Here is a 20404-nt window from a genome sequence, read left to right as displayed (position 1 = left end):
ATTTGACTTCCATAATGAATGTCATCCAATCATGTGTGCTATTTATTACATCTCAGATACAGAGCAAATGTAATAATTACTCTGTGGCACGTCAGATGTCTAAATCAGATCTTAAAGATCTGAGTGTTAACAGCCCTTTCAGTCTGCTCTTGGTTTTGTAGAGAGTCATTTGGGGCACACTTCAATAAAAGGCATCCAAAGAGAGGTGATACAAGTTTCCCAAATCAAAGCGAGATGTCGTTTGGAGATAGGTCTGCTTATGTCAATCCTTCGTGTTTAGGGCTGAATAAAGAATGAGTATAAATGGTTAGCTTATTAAAGTTTAATTCTTAAAATGGAACATATCTAACTGTACAATACTAAAAATGAAATGGCATTTAGTGCTATTTTCTATAACTGGATAACATTTTGTTAGTACTGTGAAGCTCTCTGCCAAAAAAAAAAAAAAAAAAAAAGTTCTTCATTATAAAACAGCTTATCAATACTTCATTAAAACATCTCATGTTTTAATTTAGATTTCTGACTTTTTAAAGATTTTTGACCAAAAACCTGTTTTGAGCCTCTTTTTAGTTGCATATCAAATCTGGAAAATGGACAGTGAGATAAAGATGCTTGTCCATAAGGACCTGCACAAGACCTGCTCACTTTCAAAATCAGTATCTGACGTGATTAAAAGGGTTGCTCATGGAGCACTTGCCCCCTGTGGGCAGCATACAGGCTAGGAGAAGAGCTGCTCTGCAGACCTTGCTGCTGCTTGCATTCTCTTCGTACGCTAGCATGTTTCTAGTGAGTGGCTGCCAGGGTCATTGCACTCTTGGTGAACTGTCATGATCCATAATTATACTTGGCTTAAGCTCCTGGAGTGCAGCCAGTTTGTTTCTAACTTTGGTGGTCTCATCTGAGGCCTTTCTGTATTCTTTCATACCAGCTACGGTGCTTGTTTTCTTGTCTTCTGACTGCAGGCTTCTAAGCTTAGCCTTTCCCCGCAGCCACACCCCAGACCAGTCATGTAATGTACTCTTGACAGAGCCCAGCCTGATGGTCATCTCTTTGCACCTTTCTCTCTCTCTGTCCTGGAAGGCCTCTGTAGGTATTTTTGCTTTACATATTGTTGGCGCTGGTGGGCAACCCAGTAAAAGACCAGCAGGCCATTCTGACACCCATCTTGAAAGCAGTGTTTCTTTACAATGATTATATAGGCTGTTAAAATAGATCTCCGAATTCTACATGTAGTCATCTAAACAAGACTCTAGATTTTTTCAAGGAAGGGAAGCACCTACAAGCCTCCACTAAACCCCCAAAGCTATGAGGTCTGAGATCCTGAGCTCCCCTGAACAGTTGAGCACTTTTATTTAGATATTCACATTTGCAGTAGGAATGGGATTTCTGAAATGCTTCTGAGTTCTACTGATTTTCCATGGTGTGTGTGAATCATTTAAACCCTTTTTCAAAATGTACTATTAAATCTTGTTATGCAAGTTGTTAAATTACTGCTTTAGTGGTGTAGGCAATTATTTCACTTTGTTTCTACTGGTGCAGTTCTGAAGTTCAGAGAATATTTTGGAGGCAGCTTAGGATACCCCTTAACTTTTGTCCCCTTGCCGGTAGTGTCAATATAATCACAAGATTGTGCTGCTTTAACACTTTCCTGGATTTTATTTACATTAGCTGTGTTGCACCATGTCACTGAAATATCACTTAAGATGAATGAACCTTTCTTGTCTCAGGCTTCATAAATTGGGAATTCATCATGAAGAAGAGCAAAGTGTTTGCAGAACATTTTCTTCCTCAATTTGCAAGTTGCTGTTGAACAGCAACGATAACAAAACTGTTTATCTGTCCAAATGTTTTTGTTGGGGCCATTTGTCTTTCACTTTTTTGTTCCTTGATACTCTGTGTCTAATTGGCAACACCCAAAATAACTTCAAAGACCCCATGTTGTCCCCTAAATCAGTTGGAGCTGGCAGAATTAGGAAGACCTAAGTCTGGAGATGCTCGAGTCTTCTGTGATCAGCAGTAGCACAAGAGCTGGGAGAGAGAAGGCAGAGCTTTGACAGAGCAGTAACAGGAGCTATGTAAGCCTTTTCTCCTGGCTAATGTGAGCAGTCCAGCTGCTCAATCCTTCATGTGTCTTTCAGCTTCTGGAGCCTTAGCAGAGTTCTGCCAAAGGCTTAGCTTTTTCCCATCTAGATGCGCTTTTCAGAGCAGACTGTGTGGAGTCTTTTTGCAACAGCTGGCATCCACACTTCAGCTGCACATCTGCCTGGTTTTAGGTCTGCAGCCTCTCAGAGTGGCCTGATGCTTGGCATACATGGTCTTGACGGTCTGGACCTTCTGATCGACAGCTTCGGCTTTGCAGGAGCTGTTGGTATGTGTGAACAGGCAGGTATGAGAGATAGCCTTGCTGTACCTTTCCTTTTGCTTAATAGAGAAGCACGAAAGAATTCAGGCCTTTTGGATAATAATAAACACTTTCAACCCTCCCCACTCATTTTTGGGCATATGAAATCAGTTTGTGGTCAAATGGGCAGCTCCATGGTTTCTCTTTTCCCAACTGGGCTAGGCCCACAGTAAAGTGGGCCCCAGAATGGGGCTCACTGCTTCCCTTCTGCTAGCTAGAGCCTCTGCATTTCTCCTTGAGGGTCCTCTCCTCCGTGATTATTTGGCACATAGTAACTTCCACTGCTTCAAAAATGTTTCTGTTACAGACAAACCAGAGTGAGCTGACTTGCCCAGGTGATGAATGTTTCTTCTAAAAGCTAGTAAGCCAAAAGCAGCTGTGTATGGCACTGTCAGCAATGAATCACTTCTTCGCTGAAGAACAGAAAAAAGATGCTTCTTGTCATCCCTAAACTTCCCCCCCATCCCAGCCCCCAGTTTTCCATGACCCTGTGATGTGCAGTATGTAAGCTGTAGCATGTTGCAGAGAACTTTGCTTTTAGGAGCGTGGGAGGCAGTTCAAACCCAACAGAGACCAAAATTTACTTCTACCATAGTGGCACTGCCCTCATTATCTTGAGTGCTCTCTCCAGAGATTTATTTGACTCTATTATCCTGACATCAAGAGACCTCACAGAAGAGTAGGACTCAGTTGAAGCTGCATGTACATATGCAAAACATGAGGGGTTTTTGGTTCCAAATGGATTAGAGTGTAAGTAGACAAATGGTGACAGAAAGAAAGTATTGCCCTCAGTTTCCAAGCCTTCGAAATGAAATGAATTATCCAAGGTCGGTCAAGAATCCAGGCATCTCATCTAAAAGGTCTCTGTCAAGGATGGAGAATGAACTCTCATCTCTTCAGTTTTAGTGCAGTGTCCTAACAATAAAGGCATGATTTTCTCTTTCAGAGCTCTCAACATCAATGCTTTTGTTGCCTTCCGCTAGCAGTACTGCATATGCTTTGCTCAGAGCTGCCTGGAATGCACCTGGAAGCTGCATCCTGTCTTTGCTTGATTCTGAAGTGTGCTGGAAAATTGGGAATTTTTGGGACTTCAATAGCTTGGAATACATCTGTGCTGAACTTTCATACCTTCCTGTGCATGGAAGAATGGCTTGGGGTAATCATACTTTCGGCTCTTAGACTTGACATGTATTTAAAATGATGCAACAGTCAGCTGAAAGCACATCTGTGGTACCTGTCTCTTCCCATAGTAACTGGAAGTCTGGTTTAGCAGAATTCAAGGAATGTTGTAAGGAATGCTCATGTAATCAGACTTCTGTGATGAGAGTCTTATTTGACAGGTGACAGGCTGAGGTGCCTAAGCCAGTGGTTTACTTTTTGCTCAAGTGGTAGCTCTACGCTGCAGCTGATGCAGGCTGCAGATACCCATAAAATAAAATGCAGTGTGAAGAACACAGCTGAGATCACTGTGGAGCAACATTTACAAAGGGCAATTTGCCGAATTATTCAGCTTCTTTGTCTGAAGAGAAAAGTACTCTAAGTGCGATCAAGAGCAAGAGGAAAGATATGTATCTGAGCATTTTCAGAAAATGGGGTATATTCATGGAAAGATACGCATTAAGCAATAGAATATCAATGTTTAGCTCTTTCCAAATGTAAAGGAATGTATTTTTATTTATCTGACATGAAAAAAGTTGAGTTTTTTTCAGTGGAAGATGCTCATAGATCAAGTTTCAAGGGGGAATATAATATTCGTATTTTAGGAAGAGAAGCTATGGTAACTGAACAAGTTCAGTGACCCATTACCCCTATGGCAAAGAAGTAACTGCTCTAGAAAGCTAGGACAAGGAATTAAAAGTTCATTAAAGCAGATTTATACAGGACGCAAACCTTTGGAGCTTTTGGTACACACTATCACTTAGAAGTGAAAGAGTTGCTTACTGCAGCCAGAGTTAAATAGAAAAGAGGATATGTTTCTTTTAAAGACATGGCACTATTTGGAGGGCTAGGGGTAACCACAGCACAGTAAAGCTTATCAGTAAAGCTGTTTTGCTAAAGCACAATAGGAAAAAAACAGAAAGCTTTTCCACAGTAAGTATAGGATAAGGACATGGTCAGGGAAGAGAAATGTTAGGGGCTCCTGACAAGACTGGAAAGGATTGGATGTCTGTTGTCCCACGTGGATCAGGAAGCAAAGGGCTAGCACAAAAACTGCAGCTCTGGAGCAGGGGGGTGGTTGCCAGGGAATCCCCTGACTGCTTGAGCTTGCTGGCATCAATGTTTCATTTAATTGGTGTTTGTGTCTCTTTTGGCCTCTGGAGCAGTTAAGAGGCCTTGGGTTAATACTTAAGTCTAAAACCACAGCTTCACTCTTTTACCTCTTCTTGATGCAGCTTCTTAGTTGAAACAGCTGCTGGTCACATGTCAGGGAATTGTTGAAGTGATTACTTAGTATTGATAAAACCTTTGTAAAATGCTATAGAAATTAGCGATATTGCTTTTATTTTTGGTCTTACCTTTCTTTTAAACTATTCTGATACACAAACAAAAAGGTTGTTTATAGCATGTGATACCAGGAGTCTGCATCAGGTACATGGTCCTGGATGATTGTATAGTTTTTAGTAGTCTTAAGAGCTTTTGGTTAGGATTGACAGTTCACCAGAAGTGACGCAAGTACCCTCTACTGTGAGATACTGTTAGAGTGACGGAACCTGCTGCAATATTCCTGCTTCCAGTGGGTTGAAAAGAGATTTCATATATTTGTCTTAGATTCTAACCTGCAATCTTTCTACACTGGGGATTTGCCATTTTAAGTGTAACAGTGTATTAACAGGTTTTTGTATTTTTTGCATCAATGACAAACAGCTGAAAGGGAGATTAGGTGGTTTAAAACAAATGGGTGAACTGAAAGAGCTGGAGTCTGCTCTAGTTCCGTTTCTGACCTCACTGTGTGACCTTGAACGAAAGGTTCAATGCGTTTCTGCCTCAGTTATCACATCAGTTAAATGGGAATAATAGTCTGAGCCAAACAGTGTTGTTGCTGTGAAGATTTTTGTTTGTGTAGCCCTCTGTGAATCTCTGGAATTGAAAGGAACTACATATGAGGCCAAAAAGTTCATGTTCAGTCTTAGAAATGCATTAGCAGCAAACATTTTTGTATTACATAATATGAAAAGTAGTTCAGGGGAATATATAAAGACCATTTTTGAGCTCTCAAGCATCTTGTATTCACTATCTGGTAATAGCGTCATTGCTGTTTCAATGCGGATTCTCCCTGTAGCCTAGTGAGCCCTGATCAGACTGTTGACAGCAAAATGCATAATGTGCTTCAATGAGATTAATCTGATTCTTTGATGAAGAAGAATTTCATGTCATCAATTACCTGCAGATAGCCTGAATCATGTAGTAATAATAAAAAAAATTTCATTCAGCACCAGACCATCATCAGCTAGAGTAGCAAACAGATCGATAACAGTTACAATGTCCTGCTGTCTAAAGCCTGCAACGGGAAAGACATGATTGAATTGCTTAGATGTTATTTAGGGTCAGTCATCTGATTCTGCCCTTTCAGTTTTTAATTTCCACATTGGTCTCTACAGGCTTAATGAAAAAGTTGCACAGACGGTGCTTAGGCCTGTTAGCTGGGGGACACGATAATTTCTTTGGCTGGGTTAGTGCCTGTGGAGAGATTCTTCCCTCTGATGCAGCCCCCTTTTGCTGAGCTGGCCCTGCTGGTTCACAGAACCTGAAGTCTGGTTAGTTCAGGACTTCTCCTCCCTTATTCTGTGCTACCCATGTGTGTGTGTGGGCAGGGGGCTTATTAAGACTGTATCTAAAAGAAAGGAAGTGTTGTTAAAGGACTGCTGTACTCTAGTGATCCCCAGCCGTCATGGGACTATAACCAGGAGTTGCCACCACTGCTTTTGACAATGTCAGATATGTTGGTGTGTGGTTTGCAAAGCAGTACAAAAAGTCTTACGGCTTGTGGTCAGAGACAAGCCCTTATCTGCGTGGATGCCAAACCCCACACCTGTGCTGGTGACTTACTTTCCCCAGTTTAAAGCAGCTGAAGTCTGCACTGGCTGTGCCGGGAACCAGACTGATAAAAAAATGTCACTTTTGTTCTTCCTGTCAAAACTGTATCTAGCCCTGGGAGCAGCTGAGAATCAAGAATCCAACAATCAAATTTTCACAGGCATGAATTCAGTGCTTATAATACGTTCTCCAGACAAGTTCCTCCTGTTTCTGAATAGGTATTGCAAAGGCCTGCCAACCCCTCTGCATCCCCCAGCTGCAGGCTGGTTTTATCACATGTGTACATGCTTTGCACTGGCAAGAATGCACACACTGATTACAGTTTGGAGGTGACCTGCCTGTAGCTCTGTTTCTTGCACACTGACTTCTCTAAGTTGCCCTTTGCGGGAGACATGAAGTCCTCTGGTAGGAAGAGGGACTTCAGCCTCACTGATATACGCCTTTGTGGGGAGATGGGAACCAAAATCAGGGAGCTAGTAGTGGCGGTGGAGCCTTTTGTTTGCCAGTGCTGCTTTAAATGTGGCTTGTTTTTGCCTGCAGGTTGCTGTCAGATGATGGCTGTTGAGCATCATGTGGAACTGGAGTTCGTAGGTTTGCTGTGGTTCCTAACAGCAAGGGGCATAGGTATTGAAAACCACCTCTATTAGTGGTGATAGGCAGTCTCTGTCAGGAGCCTAAATGCTGACAGAGCCCTCAAGGCTCCGCTCTAAATCCAGCGTGACTGAGGCATGTTGGCAAGCTTGCAGATAGAGCAAAACTTGCATTTTCCACTTTTTGTCTGAAGCTCCAGGTCAGAGTGCTACATTTTCTGTGTAAATAAATCCTAGGTGGGAATTGCACTAGATCCAGCAGTTATAAATTGCAGTCATTTGGTAAATTAGGTAATAACAGCCACTGTGTGATATCAGGCCCATTACCCCCCCCAAGGGATGAGCCTGGAGGGCTCTGCTCCTTTTTGCCTCTGGAGAGAAGGTTCTGGAAACTTCTGGTAGGGGACCGAAAGCAGGGTACATTTGCATCCTGTTAGTGGTTACTGGAATGCTTTTTCTTTCTTGATTGCTAAGAAAGCCCATCGAGCCTATGCAAGTTTTTTGTCATTTCCTTTGCCGCCAGTCTCTGTGATATTTTAGTATCCCCTGACGACAAAGCCCCTTCTCAACTGCAGTTTCCAGACATTTTCAGGAAGTTACCAGCATTTTGTCAAAGGCCCCGTATGCCCTCCTGGAAAGTAGCATCAAATCGGGAAGCTGTTGCGACAGGCAGAAACCTCACCATTCCCTTCTGCTTTCCCCTCTTTCCCTTATGGCTGGCTCTCTCTGCCTTTCAGCTACTGCTTCCTGGGCTCCTCGAGCCTGTTTCTGGATGGAAAGGGTAAGGGAATGGTAGGGAAGCCGAATATTACCTGGAGACCGAAGAAAATCCCAGGTGTGCCACAGGGCACTAACAGCCCAGGTTGCTGGCCGTCCTTGGCTTGCTGCGTGGCTGCAGAGCCCTCCTCATGCTGCCCAGAAGGCAGAGCGTGCCAGGGTACCCAGAGGCACAGTCTTTAGACCTTTCCCTGCAAAGCGTCTTAGGGCTAGCTGTTTTTATGAGGGTCAAAGCCATACTTAAAATATCTTACCTCCTTTTCTGAAGAAGCTCCTTTTCTTGGTTAAGAACCCTGGACCTTTCAGCTTGGTGGATGTGTGCAGGCATTTTAGCCTAATCTGAAATGACAAAGACTCATTTCGTCTAGGGGTAGGTGTGAAAGAAGCCTCAAAGATTGGCTCAGGGACCACAGAGGCTCCCTTCGCACTCAAGCCGAGTGTGTCCCAAAGCACTAGGGGGGTGTAATAAAAAATTACCTGTTACTTTAAGCTTTCTATGATGAACGCAGGATTCTTACAAAATGCTGAGAATTACATAAATTTGTCTACTCAACCTTCAGAAGGGTTAACTTGCTTTGTGAGGCTTAGGGTTTTTTTATTTTTTTATTACTTGGGCTTTGCTTCTAACTGTCCATTTGCAGATCTTATTTTACAAAAGTGAAGGCTTCCATATCCCGTTTGTATTCCATCTTCTTGTTTAGGTTCTGTGCAGGCTTTGAATATAGACCATGTTTCAGAGAGTAGTGTTACAGATTTAGTATCGAATATGGATGGATCACATTTTATTTAAAAGGTGACCACAAAAAAAAAAGTTTTAAGAGTGCTTGTTTTGCCTAGCTTACTTCAGTATTTGCTTGCTTTCTTTTTTAAATAAAGCTTGCTAATGCATTTCAAAATACCCTATCTTTTAAGTAGTCTGGACAAGGCCTTGGATGGATTAAGGAGAACGGATATGTTTATCACCACAGTAGAAAAAGAGGTAGGGCTTTTAACATATCAGGTGATTGTGTGATTCCGGCCTGGTTTAGGCAAATACACAATGTAGTTTTACCACTGGTAGGCTGGCCAAAGGTAATCTGCAGGGTTCTCTCCAGGGCTGGTTCTTCCCAGCCACACTGGGTTAAAATGCAATGTACCTTGCCTGCAGGAGGGTTTTAACACTTGTTTGTTTTTTTTTAATATATATATATTTATACATATTTTTTCCCCCTAGTGAAAATACAGCCTTTGTCAGTAAGGCACAGAGTTGGTCATCAGGATTCCTAGGTTGTATTCTCCTCCTGGGATCACAGTCTGTAGGTGATTTTTTTTTTTCTTTTTTTTCTTCCTTTTTTGGACTGCTCTACTATGATTTCTACTTTAGCTGCTGAAGTGTTTGAGACTAGATTCGTTAATGTGTTCGGTCCATAAAAGCACAAGGCTTTCCCAGAACATGCTTAGTTTTGGGTTAGTGTCTGTCCAAGCTGTTGTTCTGTTTGCTTCCCTTGTGTTCTGTTTAGTTACAGCAAGGAGCAAATCATTCCTTTACACTGGACAGTGATGTTTTCGAGCATCTAAAAGCTAATCCCTGAAAAGAAGCATTTAGGCAAAAAATAAGGCTCCATATGACCGCAGTCCTTTCTTGGAGAAAGGGAGCAGTATTTTCAGAAGATGCTGTTGGGAAATGTGGAGGTCGCTTGGTCAAGGAAAGAAAATGATACTGTTACTGCATCAAACAATTCTTTTCTCCTTCTCCAGCTTCTTAGCAAAGAATAGATATACCTCCTGGTCACAGTGGCCTTGTATTTGCAGAATCTTTGATTTGAATAGATTCAAAGCGTGTCTACCTGTCTGATTCTGGCTTTTTTTGGCTACAAATAGTCCTTCACTTAAATTTTTTGTAATTTCTGGTTGGAACACAATAGTTTGTAGTGCTGTCATGTAAACTTCATGTTAAGAAGTAGTAGCAGTGCTAACTCCAGTAAAAAATGTTGTAAGAAAATAATAAGCTGGAACTTTGTCAGGCTGAAAGGGCTTTTTCCAAAGCACTCTACAAGGCAGTTAGCAAGAGTCAGCACACAAAAGGTGCTGGTTGAAAATGTTGCAAATGTGCAATAGAGCAAGTTATAACTGTGCAGAAAAAGGACAGTAGAGCACTTACTCTTCCACATAACTGTGATGAGGGTGTGGTCTTGAGTATCCTGAAGTTGCCTGGAGTTGTCCCCAAAGGTTTCATGTCTTTCATTTAGCAGTTTAGCTAGTCAATTCTTGGATGTGCACAGCATTTTTTTTTTTAACATTCCTTGTAATAAACAAGTGAAGAGGATGATCAGATCTATGAAACTCTTATCCGAGAGGACTGCTTATTCAGGATCTGCTTGGTTAACAAATGAGTAGTAGAGCTAATCATAACCAAATAGAAAAGGAGCTGCAGATCACAGTGTTGTTACCTTAAGTACTCTTGGTGATAAATTAGTCTTTGAGTATACCAAAGAGGTTCATCTGTGGGGAGCTAACCACTGCTGGAAGGAGCTCTATCAGTTTCTCAAGTGGGTTTCCTTTTACAGGGATCAGCTGGTTTTCTAAGTGGTATAGGTGGTATCCTTGCACTGAACATTGCAGCAGGATGTGGATAGACTGAAAGTCCCTCGGTGCACTACATGCTGTTGTAATAACACAAGAAATACATGCTGTGGCCGGAGCACTCTAGTCTTTTTTGCTCAAGCTACATTGCTGAGGGCTTAGAATTGGGCAGAAACAAATACTGTAACCTGAGCCTTTCCTTCTATACCAAAAAGAAGCAGGTGATGTTGTTTTGCTTTTTTTGCTTTTCTGATGATGATGGGTATTTTAATCTTTTTGGTGGTGGTGTTGTTTTTTAATCCTCCCTTTTGTAATAGCTGACAGCCTTGAGAGCAGCTGCAGTAAGAGATTTCAGTCTTTAGCACTGGTCTTATTGTCTCTGGACACTATTAAGTAAACAAAGGCATTTTAAAAATGGAATATAAAATGAATGATTCAAATGCTGAGAAGATGAATAATTTAGGGTGCTGCTTGCTGGTCTGCTTGGTTTAGGCTGACCTTTTGTGTTTTACTGCAGGGCCACCTGAGCAGAATTTTTAGCAGCTTTCACTTACAGTATGATGGACTGCATTGGAGCTGCACCTGGGACTTCTCATGTATCCCCCCTTGTTAGAAGTTTTCCCTTTCTCTGCAGCCTTTCTAGGGATCAAGGGAACAAAATGAGGTTAGGGTAGAAGAGGGGTGAGCACCAGTTCTTCTTTGTGTTCCCAAGACAGTTGTCAAGTTCCCCGAGGCTGACCTGGCACGGACTGGGTTTTGCAGCCTGTGGCTTACCATCAATCAGAGTGCTAGTCACGAATTAAAGCAGCGTGAAATCAGAGAGCAAGAATGGTTGAAGAAGTGGGGTAGGATTCAGAAGACTTGAGCTCAGCGCTAGACACTGAACTTATGCTCCTTGAGAATTTTGTATTTCCTTGCACCCTTGAGAAATTACTTACTGTTTCTCTGTCCTGCTTTCCTACCCTGAAATATGGGATCAGTTCTGCTCCTGTTTTCTGCTCTTCTTGGTGTCTGTTCAGATGGCAAGGTCTTCAGGCCAGGAACTGTCCTTTAGTATGCACAGAGATGCTGACTAGCGCAACTAGTCTTGAACACAGCAGGAGGTTTAAAAAACAGGTATAGCACAAATAATGAATGATTTCTTCCCTCAGAACAGGGCTGTTCACAGCTGTATGGGAAGAGATGGCAGCACTGCTGCCTCCAAGGAAAAGCTCACTGTTGGATAGAAGAGGCTTCAGGGCACAGCGTGGAAGGGAAAGCTCGCTTGCTCCTGATAAGCCACGATGAGAAGGATCTCTGGGGTTTGCAGCAGACTTGTGAGTTTTGCCTTTCAGTCCGTCTGTGTGTTCTATTTAAGTGGATGGTCCAAAGTTGGTTTGGCTAGAGAAAACGGAAAACTTGTTGAATTTTGAAGCAATTTTTTCTGCTTTGTAAAGTGTGAAGCTCAGATATCTGGACTGCTTTTGCAAATGTAAAATTTTGACTCTAAAATATCTAAGGAAAAGAAATTTTCTAATTATTCTTGTTCTTGTTGGGGAAAACTCAGGCAAGATATCTTCAGACTAAAAATAATGTCTTCAACTCTGCAGTGACTTTCACTGGAGGCTCTCCAAATATTTTGTTAACGTGAATTAATGAAATCCCCAAATATCCCTTGCAGTCTAGTATTTTTTTTAATCCTTGTTTTACAGGTGAATAAGTAAATGGGTGAAATTCTGGACCCACTGAAGGCAGTTGAAAAGCATCAGTAGGACAAATATTTCACCTTTAAAGATTTAAGTAAAGCAACTGATAGTCAAGTCGCACTTGTACTGTTTTTTTTCAGATGCATTGTGGGATTATTTGCTTGTTGTTGCTAAATGCTTCCTTTTCCAACTAGTCAAGTAATTTAAATATCCTTTATTTCACCCAGATAATGCCACATGATAGCTAGTTATTTTATCTTTATCTCTGTTTTTTGACCAACTTATACTTCGTGTGTCAGTTGTCCTCAAAACTTCACCATCAGATCTAGCTCGTGCTTGACTCAAAATTGCACCTGCTTACTCTTGCCTAAATTTGGCCCATCGGTTATGGCAAAAGTGTAAACATATACAACAGTAAACAGTTTTCTGTTATCATTAGCATTGCTCAAGCATAGACCAGAAGTGCCAAGACAAATAAAAATGCTATCGCAGGCTGGCAAATGTTCCACATCTCCTGCCCACAGAACAGAGTCTGTGGAGAGTTGGTGATGTCAAAACTGCAACACCCTTGGGCTGCCAGATAGAAGATTGGTAGAGAACAAGTGGGAGTGAAGCAGAGAGAATGAAAGTGCCTCAGGGGATAGAGGATGAGAAGAAGTAGATGATATAACAACTTCTAGAGACCTGTGAGCTTCAGAAGAAGCTGCCAACACTGTAGTATAGAACACAAGTGTACGTGCATTAACAAAACTTCTGAAAGATACAGGGCTGCAGACCGGTGCTTCAGAGGTTGGGTGACTTTATGAAAACAGAAGGGCAGATGCATTTTTCTTTAATCAGGCCAGAGCAGGCTTTTGTAACAAAATAAACTGGTTTGATGACTTGCTGCTGCTGCCGCAAAAAACAATTTGATTTCGGAAGGAGATGAGTTTCTGATGCACTTTTTACAGCCTTGTAATTGAAAACTTGTCTGTTATTGCCTGGGTCTGATCATTTAGTTTGCTGAACAAACCTTTACGTTTGCATTGTTTCAAATACATAACTGTGTTCACACAGACTTGGTTCAGTTAAAGATAGGAGAAACTTGTCAAGACACCTGGCAAGTGATTGGGGGCATAAACATTTTATTATGAATCAGCAGAAGACAAGCTGAAGGTCAAATGCAGTGCTCAAGGGACAGAAGACTATGCTAAATATTATAAAGAATATCATTGTAACCTTTCCAGATTCTTGAGGATCTTTGTATCAGTTTCTTTTGTGATAAGGATTAAAAGGCGAGTGGTGTTTAGTATTCGTGTGTATATGTGTGTTTGGAAGGGGCTTGCTTTGTGTGTGAGGTTTTTTGTTTTTTTTTTTCAATATGCAGAAAGTACAAGGACTTTCTGATAACATTGGGTCCCTTGGAAGTGGGCGTAAGACCTTTAATATTGCTTCTATATATGTACATGACTTTGCTGCTGCTCATGTGGAACACAGGTAAGAGAAAATGTGTCACTCTGTCAACAAGAGACTTCTGTTCTGGATTGCTTTGTAAAATGGAAGATGAAGGAAACTATTTCTGTGCTCTGACTCTGCTTTAACAGTGACCTTGTTTTGTATTTAGAGACTTTCTGAAGTATTCGTTGACAAGCAGGCCTCAGGTTTTAGGGCAAAATGCGTTCTTACCTGGTTAAAGACTACAGGGGCAGCAGCACCGCCGTATGTAGATTTTTCTCTCAGTAGTACAGACAGAAGGCTTAGCACTGCATTCGCTGATGGTTAAATGGACCTCAGATTGATGCTGGAGTGGAAAATTGCCAGGTTCTTCTGCCGCAGCTGATGTGAACGTAAGGTGGTTCACGGCATGACACTGGGGAACGTAAGTCAGGATTGAGGTAACTATAGGGGGAGCGCACACATAAAAATTGCTTGATTTGAGTTTAGAAGGAGCAGGGGTGGATATGAGCTGCAAAAAAGGCAAAGCAAGCTGAGGCAAATTAACCCTTGCGGTGTCATGGACAATGTCATATGTGACCGCAGATTCAATTTTGGCTGTTTAGCCTTTGTCTTAGGATGGGAACTTCTGTGAATGATATAGCAGACCGATCAACTGAAGTTGTCCCCACAGTAACAATAATTTTGAGGTGTTTCGTAGCTTGAATAAGCATTGCAGGCAACACTTGTACTACACCTTGCGTGACAGAGGCTGTGCTACTTTCATCATTTAACCTCTTGCTGATGGTGGCTTGTACAGGAGTGGATATTTTGTGCAGCTCCCTGCTGCAACCAGCAGTGTGTGACACAACTGGTGCTGAAATCCCTGTGACTAAAAGCCAGTCGAAGGCCTGTGGTGATGGGAAGTGGAGAGAGAGAGGTACTTACCCCACCTACCTTACGTACCTGTTGGACTACAAAAGAATCTTTTTCTGAAAGGGCTTATCTCCCTCTGCTCACTACAGAGGGAGCTTAGGCACCTGGCTTACAAGGTGGTCAGTTTTCAGATAGCTGAAGTTCAGCCAAATTCCACTGTGAGTGGTGGAATTTACTTTATTTTGTTTGTTTGCAGTTAACATGTGTTCTGTTTCCTTGAAAAGGGTGTAGCTGGACTGTAAAAGGAGAAAGGCTTGCTTGTTTGTCTGGTTCTGGCTACTGCTTCTGAATCAGTTGGCACCCTTGAGGGGGAAGAGAGACCATGTCTTTTATGAGAGCAGCTGGGCTTGGAGAGCTGGAGAGGGAAGAAGCTTCATAAGTGCAGGGTGGGAAAGGCAGAGGAGAAGAGATCAAGTCAATATAAAGCTTTCAGCAAGGGTAATGAATGATGAGTGCTGAGAAGAGCAAGGAGCCAACACACAGTCAGGCCTCAGACGGTGAAGGAAGACAAGATTTTTTTCCTGGGGCTTAGAGGGGACTGTGCAGAGTTTGTTGTAGCCCATTATATGCAGCCCTTTATATTCTGTCTGAATATAAGAAGAAACCTTTTTACTTTGAGGGTGACTGAGCACTGGAAGAGGTTGCCCAGAGAGGTTGTGGAGTCTCTATCCTTGGAGATATTCAAAAGCTGTCTGGACATGGTCCTGGGCAGCTTGCTCTAGGTGACCCTGATTGATCAGGGGGTTTGGACTAGATGGTCTCCAGAGGTCTCTTCCAACCTCAACTGTTCTCTGATTCTGAAAAAGTCCTCAAAATGCTGCAGGCCTGAGAGCAAACCTAAGAGAAGCAACCTGCTTTGGGAGCGTACCATGGGTAGAGGAGTTTGATCACAAACCGGTTTATTTTTATTTTGTTTTACTCAAGAGAACCAGTAACATATTTTAAAGGTTCCCTTGTTCTAGTTAATGTTCAGATAGAACACAGTTTTAGGCTGTAAAAGCTCCTTTGTGTAATTTTGGTCAATTTGGAGTTTGTTATGCCATTTCTCACTGAAGCAAGAAGGAATGGTTGCTGCACAGATTCAATGGTTGCCTCTTTGGTTTTTCTTTGGATGTCATCTAAGCGACAACAAAGCACACAGAAATATTTAAGAACAGTGGCACATCTGTCTTTCTAGATACTCAAACGTTCAAGGCAGAGGCTTTAAAAAAACATCTGGCCAGATTTACTTGAAATCTACAGTTTTGGCTGAAATACGTGTTACTGTTCTGTATAACTTCCTGTCCAGCCCATGAAATATCAGCTGTTTGAAGGAAAAGTGGTTAACCGCTCTTCTTATGAAGCAGGTTTATGATTTTTCAATCTGATTTTGACATATGACTCTACTGAAAGTAATGGGGACATTTTTGTTTCCCTTTGTTCTTGTAGAAGTAGAAAGATTTTGGATTGTGCAAAGTATTTTATAGAGGCAGTGTTACACGGTGAACTGTTATAGAGTGGAGAGAAACATGAAATATATGCATCTGTAGCTTGTGTAGGCCAAAACTCTTCAAACAGCTAGCTGTAGATCAAAGCCCAGTCTGTAACGTGTGATCAAATAGTCTGCTGAATGAGACCAAAGAGCTTTTTGGTTCAGCAGTCCTGGTTTGATTTGCCCCAGAGATGTGTTCTTCATATGAGACAGGAGTTTGTGGCATCCTCACTTGCACACGGGCATGCAGTTCCTGCACACACATGCTCCTCTCCTCTCATACATCTGGTAGAGCTCTAGCTGCTCTTAATTCACCCTTCATCGCACCTTGCATTTGGCTTCTCTCAAAAAGTTATTGAAAACTATAGATGCAAAAAAAGGCTCCTGAAACTAGGCTCAGCAGAAAGCTTAAAAAAACAATCAAACAAACAAATGCACCCTAATATGTTTACATCTCTTTGCTGTTGTAGTAGAGACCCTATAAATAAAATGTTCAGGAAGTGTCCTGTTATGGAGCAGAGGGACATATTTTAAGATGTGCTGTGTTCTGTAAGGATCTCCCTTCCCCCTCTCTGAAATATTCCCAAGATTTCCAGCCATATATACACATATACACCTATATATGGTCCATACATCTCTCTGTATGTTCTTCCTTCTACATAGATGCCTTGTTCCCTGCCTAGAATTCCACAATGGTGTTATAAGAAAGAGAAGGAATAGTAAAACTTTAGAATTGATGATTCTGTGTCCTTTTTTGGCTGCATGAATATAAGCAGAGACTGCCTTATCTCTTGTCCTGTTTATTCACTGATGGCAGGAGAGGTTTATTTAGATTCTTATTTGGCCGGTGCTAACCATGTAAAGTGTTACAGAAGCTACCTTCATGTACTTCTGATCTAATCTAAGTCCAGGCAGAAGAGAATCAATTTATTTTTGTGCAAGACAGGTGATGAGTTTCAGGAGTGCAGGAGAACGTGTAGCAACTTGTGTGTATTAAAAAAAAAAAAAAAGGTGGAGGAGAACAGGAGATCAAAGTAGTATCACAAAGTAGGAGCTTTCTCCGATGTTAGAAGAAGAAGAAAAATGAGGTCCTCTAAAAGTTTTGAAATTAGAGCTTAGGGCAGATGACAAAACAGGAAGCCATAGCTGCTGTTACAGAAAAAAAAAAAAAAGTGGGTTTGATGAGGAAGATGGGTCAAGGGAAGATTTGGGAAAGATTCAGAAGAAGCCATATTTTTTAACCTGTGGGAGGAGGGAACAGTTTCAGCAAGGTGTTTGATGGATGGGAGATAAACACAATGTGAAACATCAAGCTTTACCCTTTGAGATCTGAGTTGGTTTTTGCAAAAGTACTAGCAAAGGTTCTGTAGCCACAAGCATTTTTCTAGTATGTCTAAACTGTCCTTAAAAGAATTGAAAACCTAATGCTATTGCCAGCTTCCTGGCAGCTAATTGTTACTGAAATCAACAGTTGTTTCAAGCAAAGACTTAAGTGTCAAACAGCCATAGTTAACTGATGTGTGACTTTTGTTTCCCCAGCAGGCTTTTTTCTTGCAAGCCTTTAATGAGGACCATGTAGAGATTTTTCCTGTCCTGGAGCTTGCTTTCTTTCTTCCATTCTACCTCTTGAACTTTCCTCTGAAGTGAAAGTTGGTTGATGTAAAGAATATCTTTTCCAAATGTCCCTGGAATCCATATCCGAGAAGCCTGTGTAACTTGTGACATATGCACAGTAACAATGGGGAACTGAAACTTTTCAGAGCATGGTTTGAGTTAGACAAACCCCAACCATTAAAGCAGTTTAATTGCCTTTCAGATGGGTATTAGGTAACAGATCACCATACTTATTAATTGTTATTACAGGAAACAATCCAGGACTCTGTGGAAATAGGGCTTGCTGGGCTGAGAGCCCTGACCTTGCCCTTAAAATCAAATTGTCTTAGTTTAGAAATGAGACATGACAAGCAGATGAAGCTGGAGAGTGGCTCAAGGGTATGGTCATATAACCTCTTGTAAGGTTCTTTTGTACTGGATTAAGACTTTCATTGCCATGCCAGGGAAAAGCATGCATCATGCAAGTGGTTCTCATTGGTACCTGTGCAAAGTTGCCTGGGTCAGCCAAGAGCCACTGCTGGCTGAAGTTGCTTTGAACCTGACTGACACTGGAAGTTAAGGAGTGCTTGAACAATCCGGTCTGGTGACTTGGCTGTGGGGGCAGTAACCTCCAGCTGTGACACCGAAACAAACACCTGGGAGTGGCACAGTGAAACTGCAATGGCTGCTTTGGGAGTGATTATACCCTAATGTATGTGTGTCTTTTCAGAGACAGCCTGGTGTAGGCTCTGTTGTCAAGGAAGAATACTTTTGTTCTGTAGCTGTAGTCTGAGCCTGTCACCAGTCTGTCCCCTCGCAGCGAGTGGTGCTCAGTATGCACTCATGAAAGGAGAGAGAATGTCAATGGGTTTTAAGGAGGAAAAAACGGGCTAATGGCATCTCCACTTGATTTTAAGAGTAGGCATACTTTGCATGAGGTAGGCTTGGAAGAAAGCTCCAGGGTGTTAGAAGGAGAGGTCAACAAGGTGTAACATGGTTGGCGTAGGAAAAGGGGGCAAACGGCAACACTGCAAGGTGAGAGTGCAGAGAGGTACAGCAGGATTGCATTATGTCCCAAAGAAAAGAGCATGGTGGAAGGGAGAGCCAATGAAGGCAGCCCTCTGAGATAGAAGATGGGAGATTTGCCATGGAAAAGAGGTAGGAGTGCAAGGTCATCTCAGGATCTAAGTGGTAGTGCTGTAATAATAAAAACATTCTGTGAGAGGTCAAGGAGAAGTTTGGCATCATAGATGAAGAAGAAAGTTGAAATTTCATCTTCAAAGAACAGGACAAGATATAGAGTCTGAATGTGCTAATCTTTAGAGGGGATCAAACCAAGGATGACACATTTGTTTAGCTGAAGAAGATGCTGGCACTAGTCAGTGTCAGAGAGCACAGCAGAGAAGAAGACTGAGAGATTGTTCAGTAGTTTGATTTCGTATGTCGAGTTTTGAGGCAAATGGTCAGTCCCTTTGGTTTAAGGGGAGGCACTCTACCAAGGTGGCACACTTGTGTCTGCTTACTAAGGACTGGTACGCTCTGTGCTTGAGAGCTGCAAACTTGCTAACAGAAGCTACTTATGTTAACACACATGCCAGGAAGGTATAATATAGTTGACCTTGAGTTCCACCCAAGGTGGCTTGATTGCCCCAATTTCAAGCAGACAGTTTTCACAGTTTGGGTTCTGGCTTTTCAGCAGTCGTACATACATATAATGCAGTCTGAAATTTCTCTTTTGATTTTCATTCATTCATTTCATTCATGTGTACCATACATATATTAATATCACAATCACGTCTTACTTTGTAAGATTCTGTTGCATCCATGATATAAAGGAACAATGTGGTTCACAAGGTCTTTCAATCTTCTTGTGTTCAACAGGAAATAGCCCGTCATCTCCGACCTGGAACTCTGCGTGCTGTCTTTGGAAAGAACAAGATTCAGAATGCTGTCCACTGCACAGACCTACCTGAAGATGGTCTTTTGGAGGTAAGACCTCGTAAATAAATCCGTTTTTTATTATGCTTTTATATCACAGGCGGCTTCAAAATGAAAATCTGTACTTGACACCATTTTAAGTTGTTTAAATGTTTTGTGTGTGGAGCAGCCAGTGGAGACCAGTCATCAAATAAAAACAAAAGCAGAGAGATCATAAAGAGCAGTTGACCTTGTTATCTGGGTAAGTCAAAGGCAGAATTCTGATACTGTAAAAAAATTCGTCCCTGCACTTTCTTTGAAACAATATAGTACATCAGAGTATTTAATGAAATGAAAGGTAAGAAGCTTATCACTGGCCAGATGTATCCTGGGGACTGGATGCCAGTGTCTGACAGTACTCCTGCAGGGACTCCAGCTGAGCCTTTTCTTGGATGACCACCATGGCTCCTGATCTAGGCTGTCTCCACAGAAAGCTTGTGTTAGGCTTGGGAATATTACAGACACTAGGGATTCAAATCCTGCAGTTAAAGACCAGTTTTACTTGTCAATGGTCATAATTACGACCATCAGTAGATATTTCCTGTGTTTTATATTAACTTACTAATTATTATCTGATTTTGGGTTTGTATTTTTTCATTAAAGTCCAATAAAATGGGAAAAATACTAAATTAAGGGAGTTTATAAAGACAGAAGTACTCACTGTGAAACCCAGAACAAGCTCACTTACTTAATCCCATGCCCAAGAGCTGAAGTCTGCATGAGGGGGTAAAGTGGCATGCCAGCATATTTTGGATAGATCTCTGCATTAATGAAGATGATTTTTCCAATGCATGCAAAGCTTCTCTTGTACTGTCTACATGTGTTTTGTGAGTGTTTTGCTGTCAGACTATAGCAGAATGGTGGAGCAGCAAGAGTTTTGCAAGGCTGGATGCATTTTATACTGCCAAACTGTGTTTCTGTTAAGGGGAGAGGAAGAACTAACTGTTATCGTCATCTCCCTTCA

The 20404-nt window shown here is 41.8% G+C and overlaps 1 protein-coding gene across 4 annotated transcripts in view; it reads left to right on the top strand.

Moving 5' to 3' along the window:
• Positions 1–20404, top strand: part of NME7 (NME/NM23 family member 7) — a 95768-nt gene that overhangs the window by 59320 nt on the left and 16044 nt on the right. For all 4 annotated transcript variants that reach the window (XM_026075851.1, XM_026075849.1, XM_026075852.1 and 1 more), the window contains exon 11: positions 19345–19452. In XM_026075851.1, coding sequence (XP_025931636.1) covers positions 19345–19452 — 108 coding nt within the window. The remainder of the gene's footprint in view (positions 1–19344; positions 19453–20404) is intronic.

This window comes from Apteryx rowi, unplaced genomic scaffold, assembly GCF_003343035.1.
Source record: "Apteryx rowi isolate R43461 unplaced genomic scaffold, aptRow1 scaffold_413, whole genome shotgun sequence".
In the NCBI taxonomy this organism is placed as follows: Eukaryota; Metazoa; Chordata; class Aves; order Apterygiformes; family Apterygidae; genus Apteryx; species Apteryx rowi.
The sequence above is the reverse complement of the archived record's forward strand: the minus strand, read 5'-3'. Positions and strand labels throughout refer to the sequence as shown.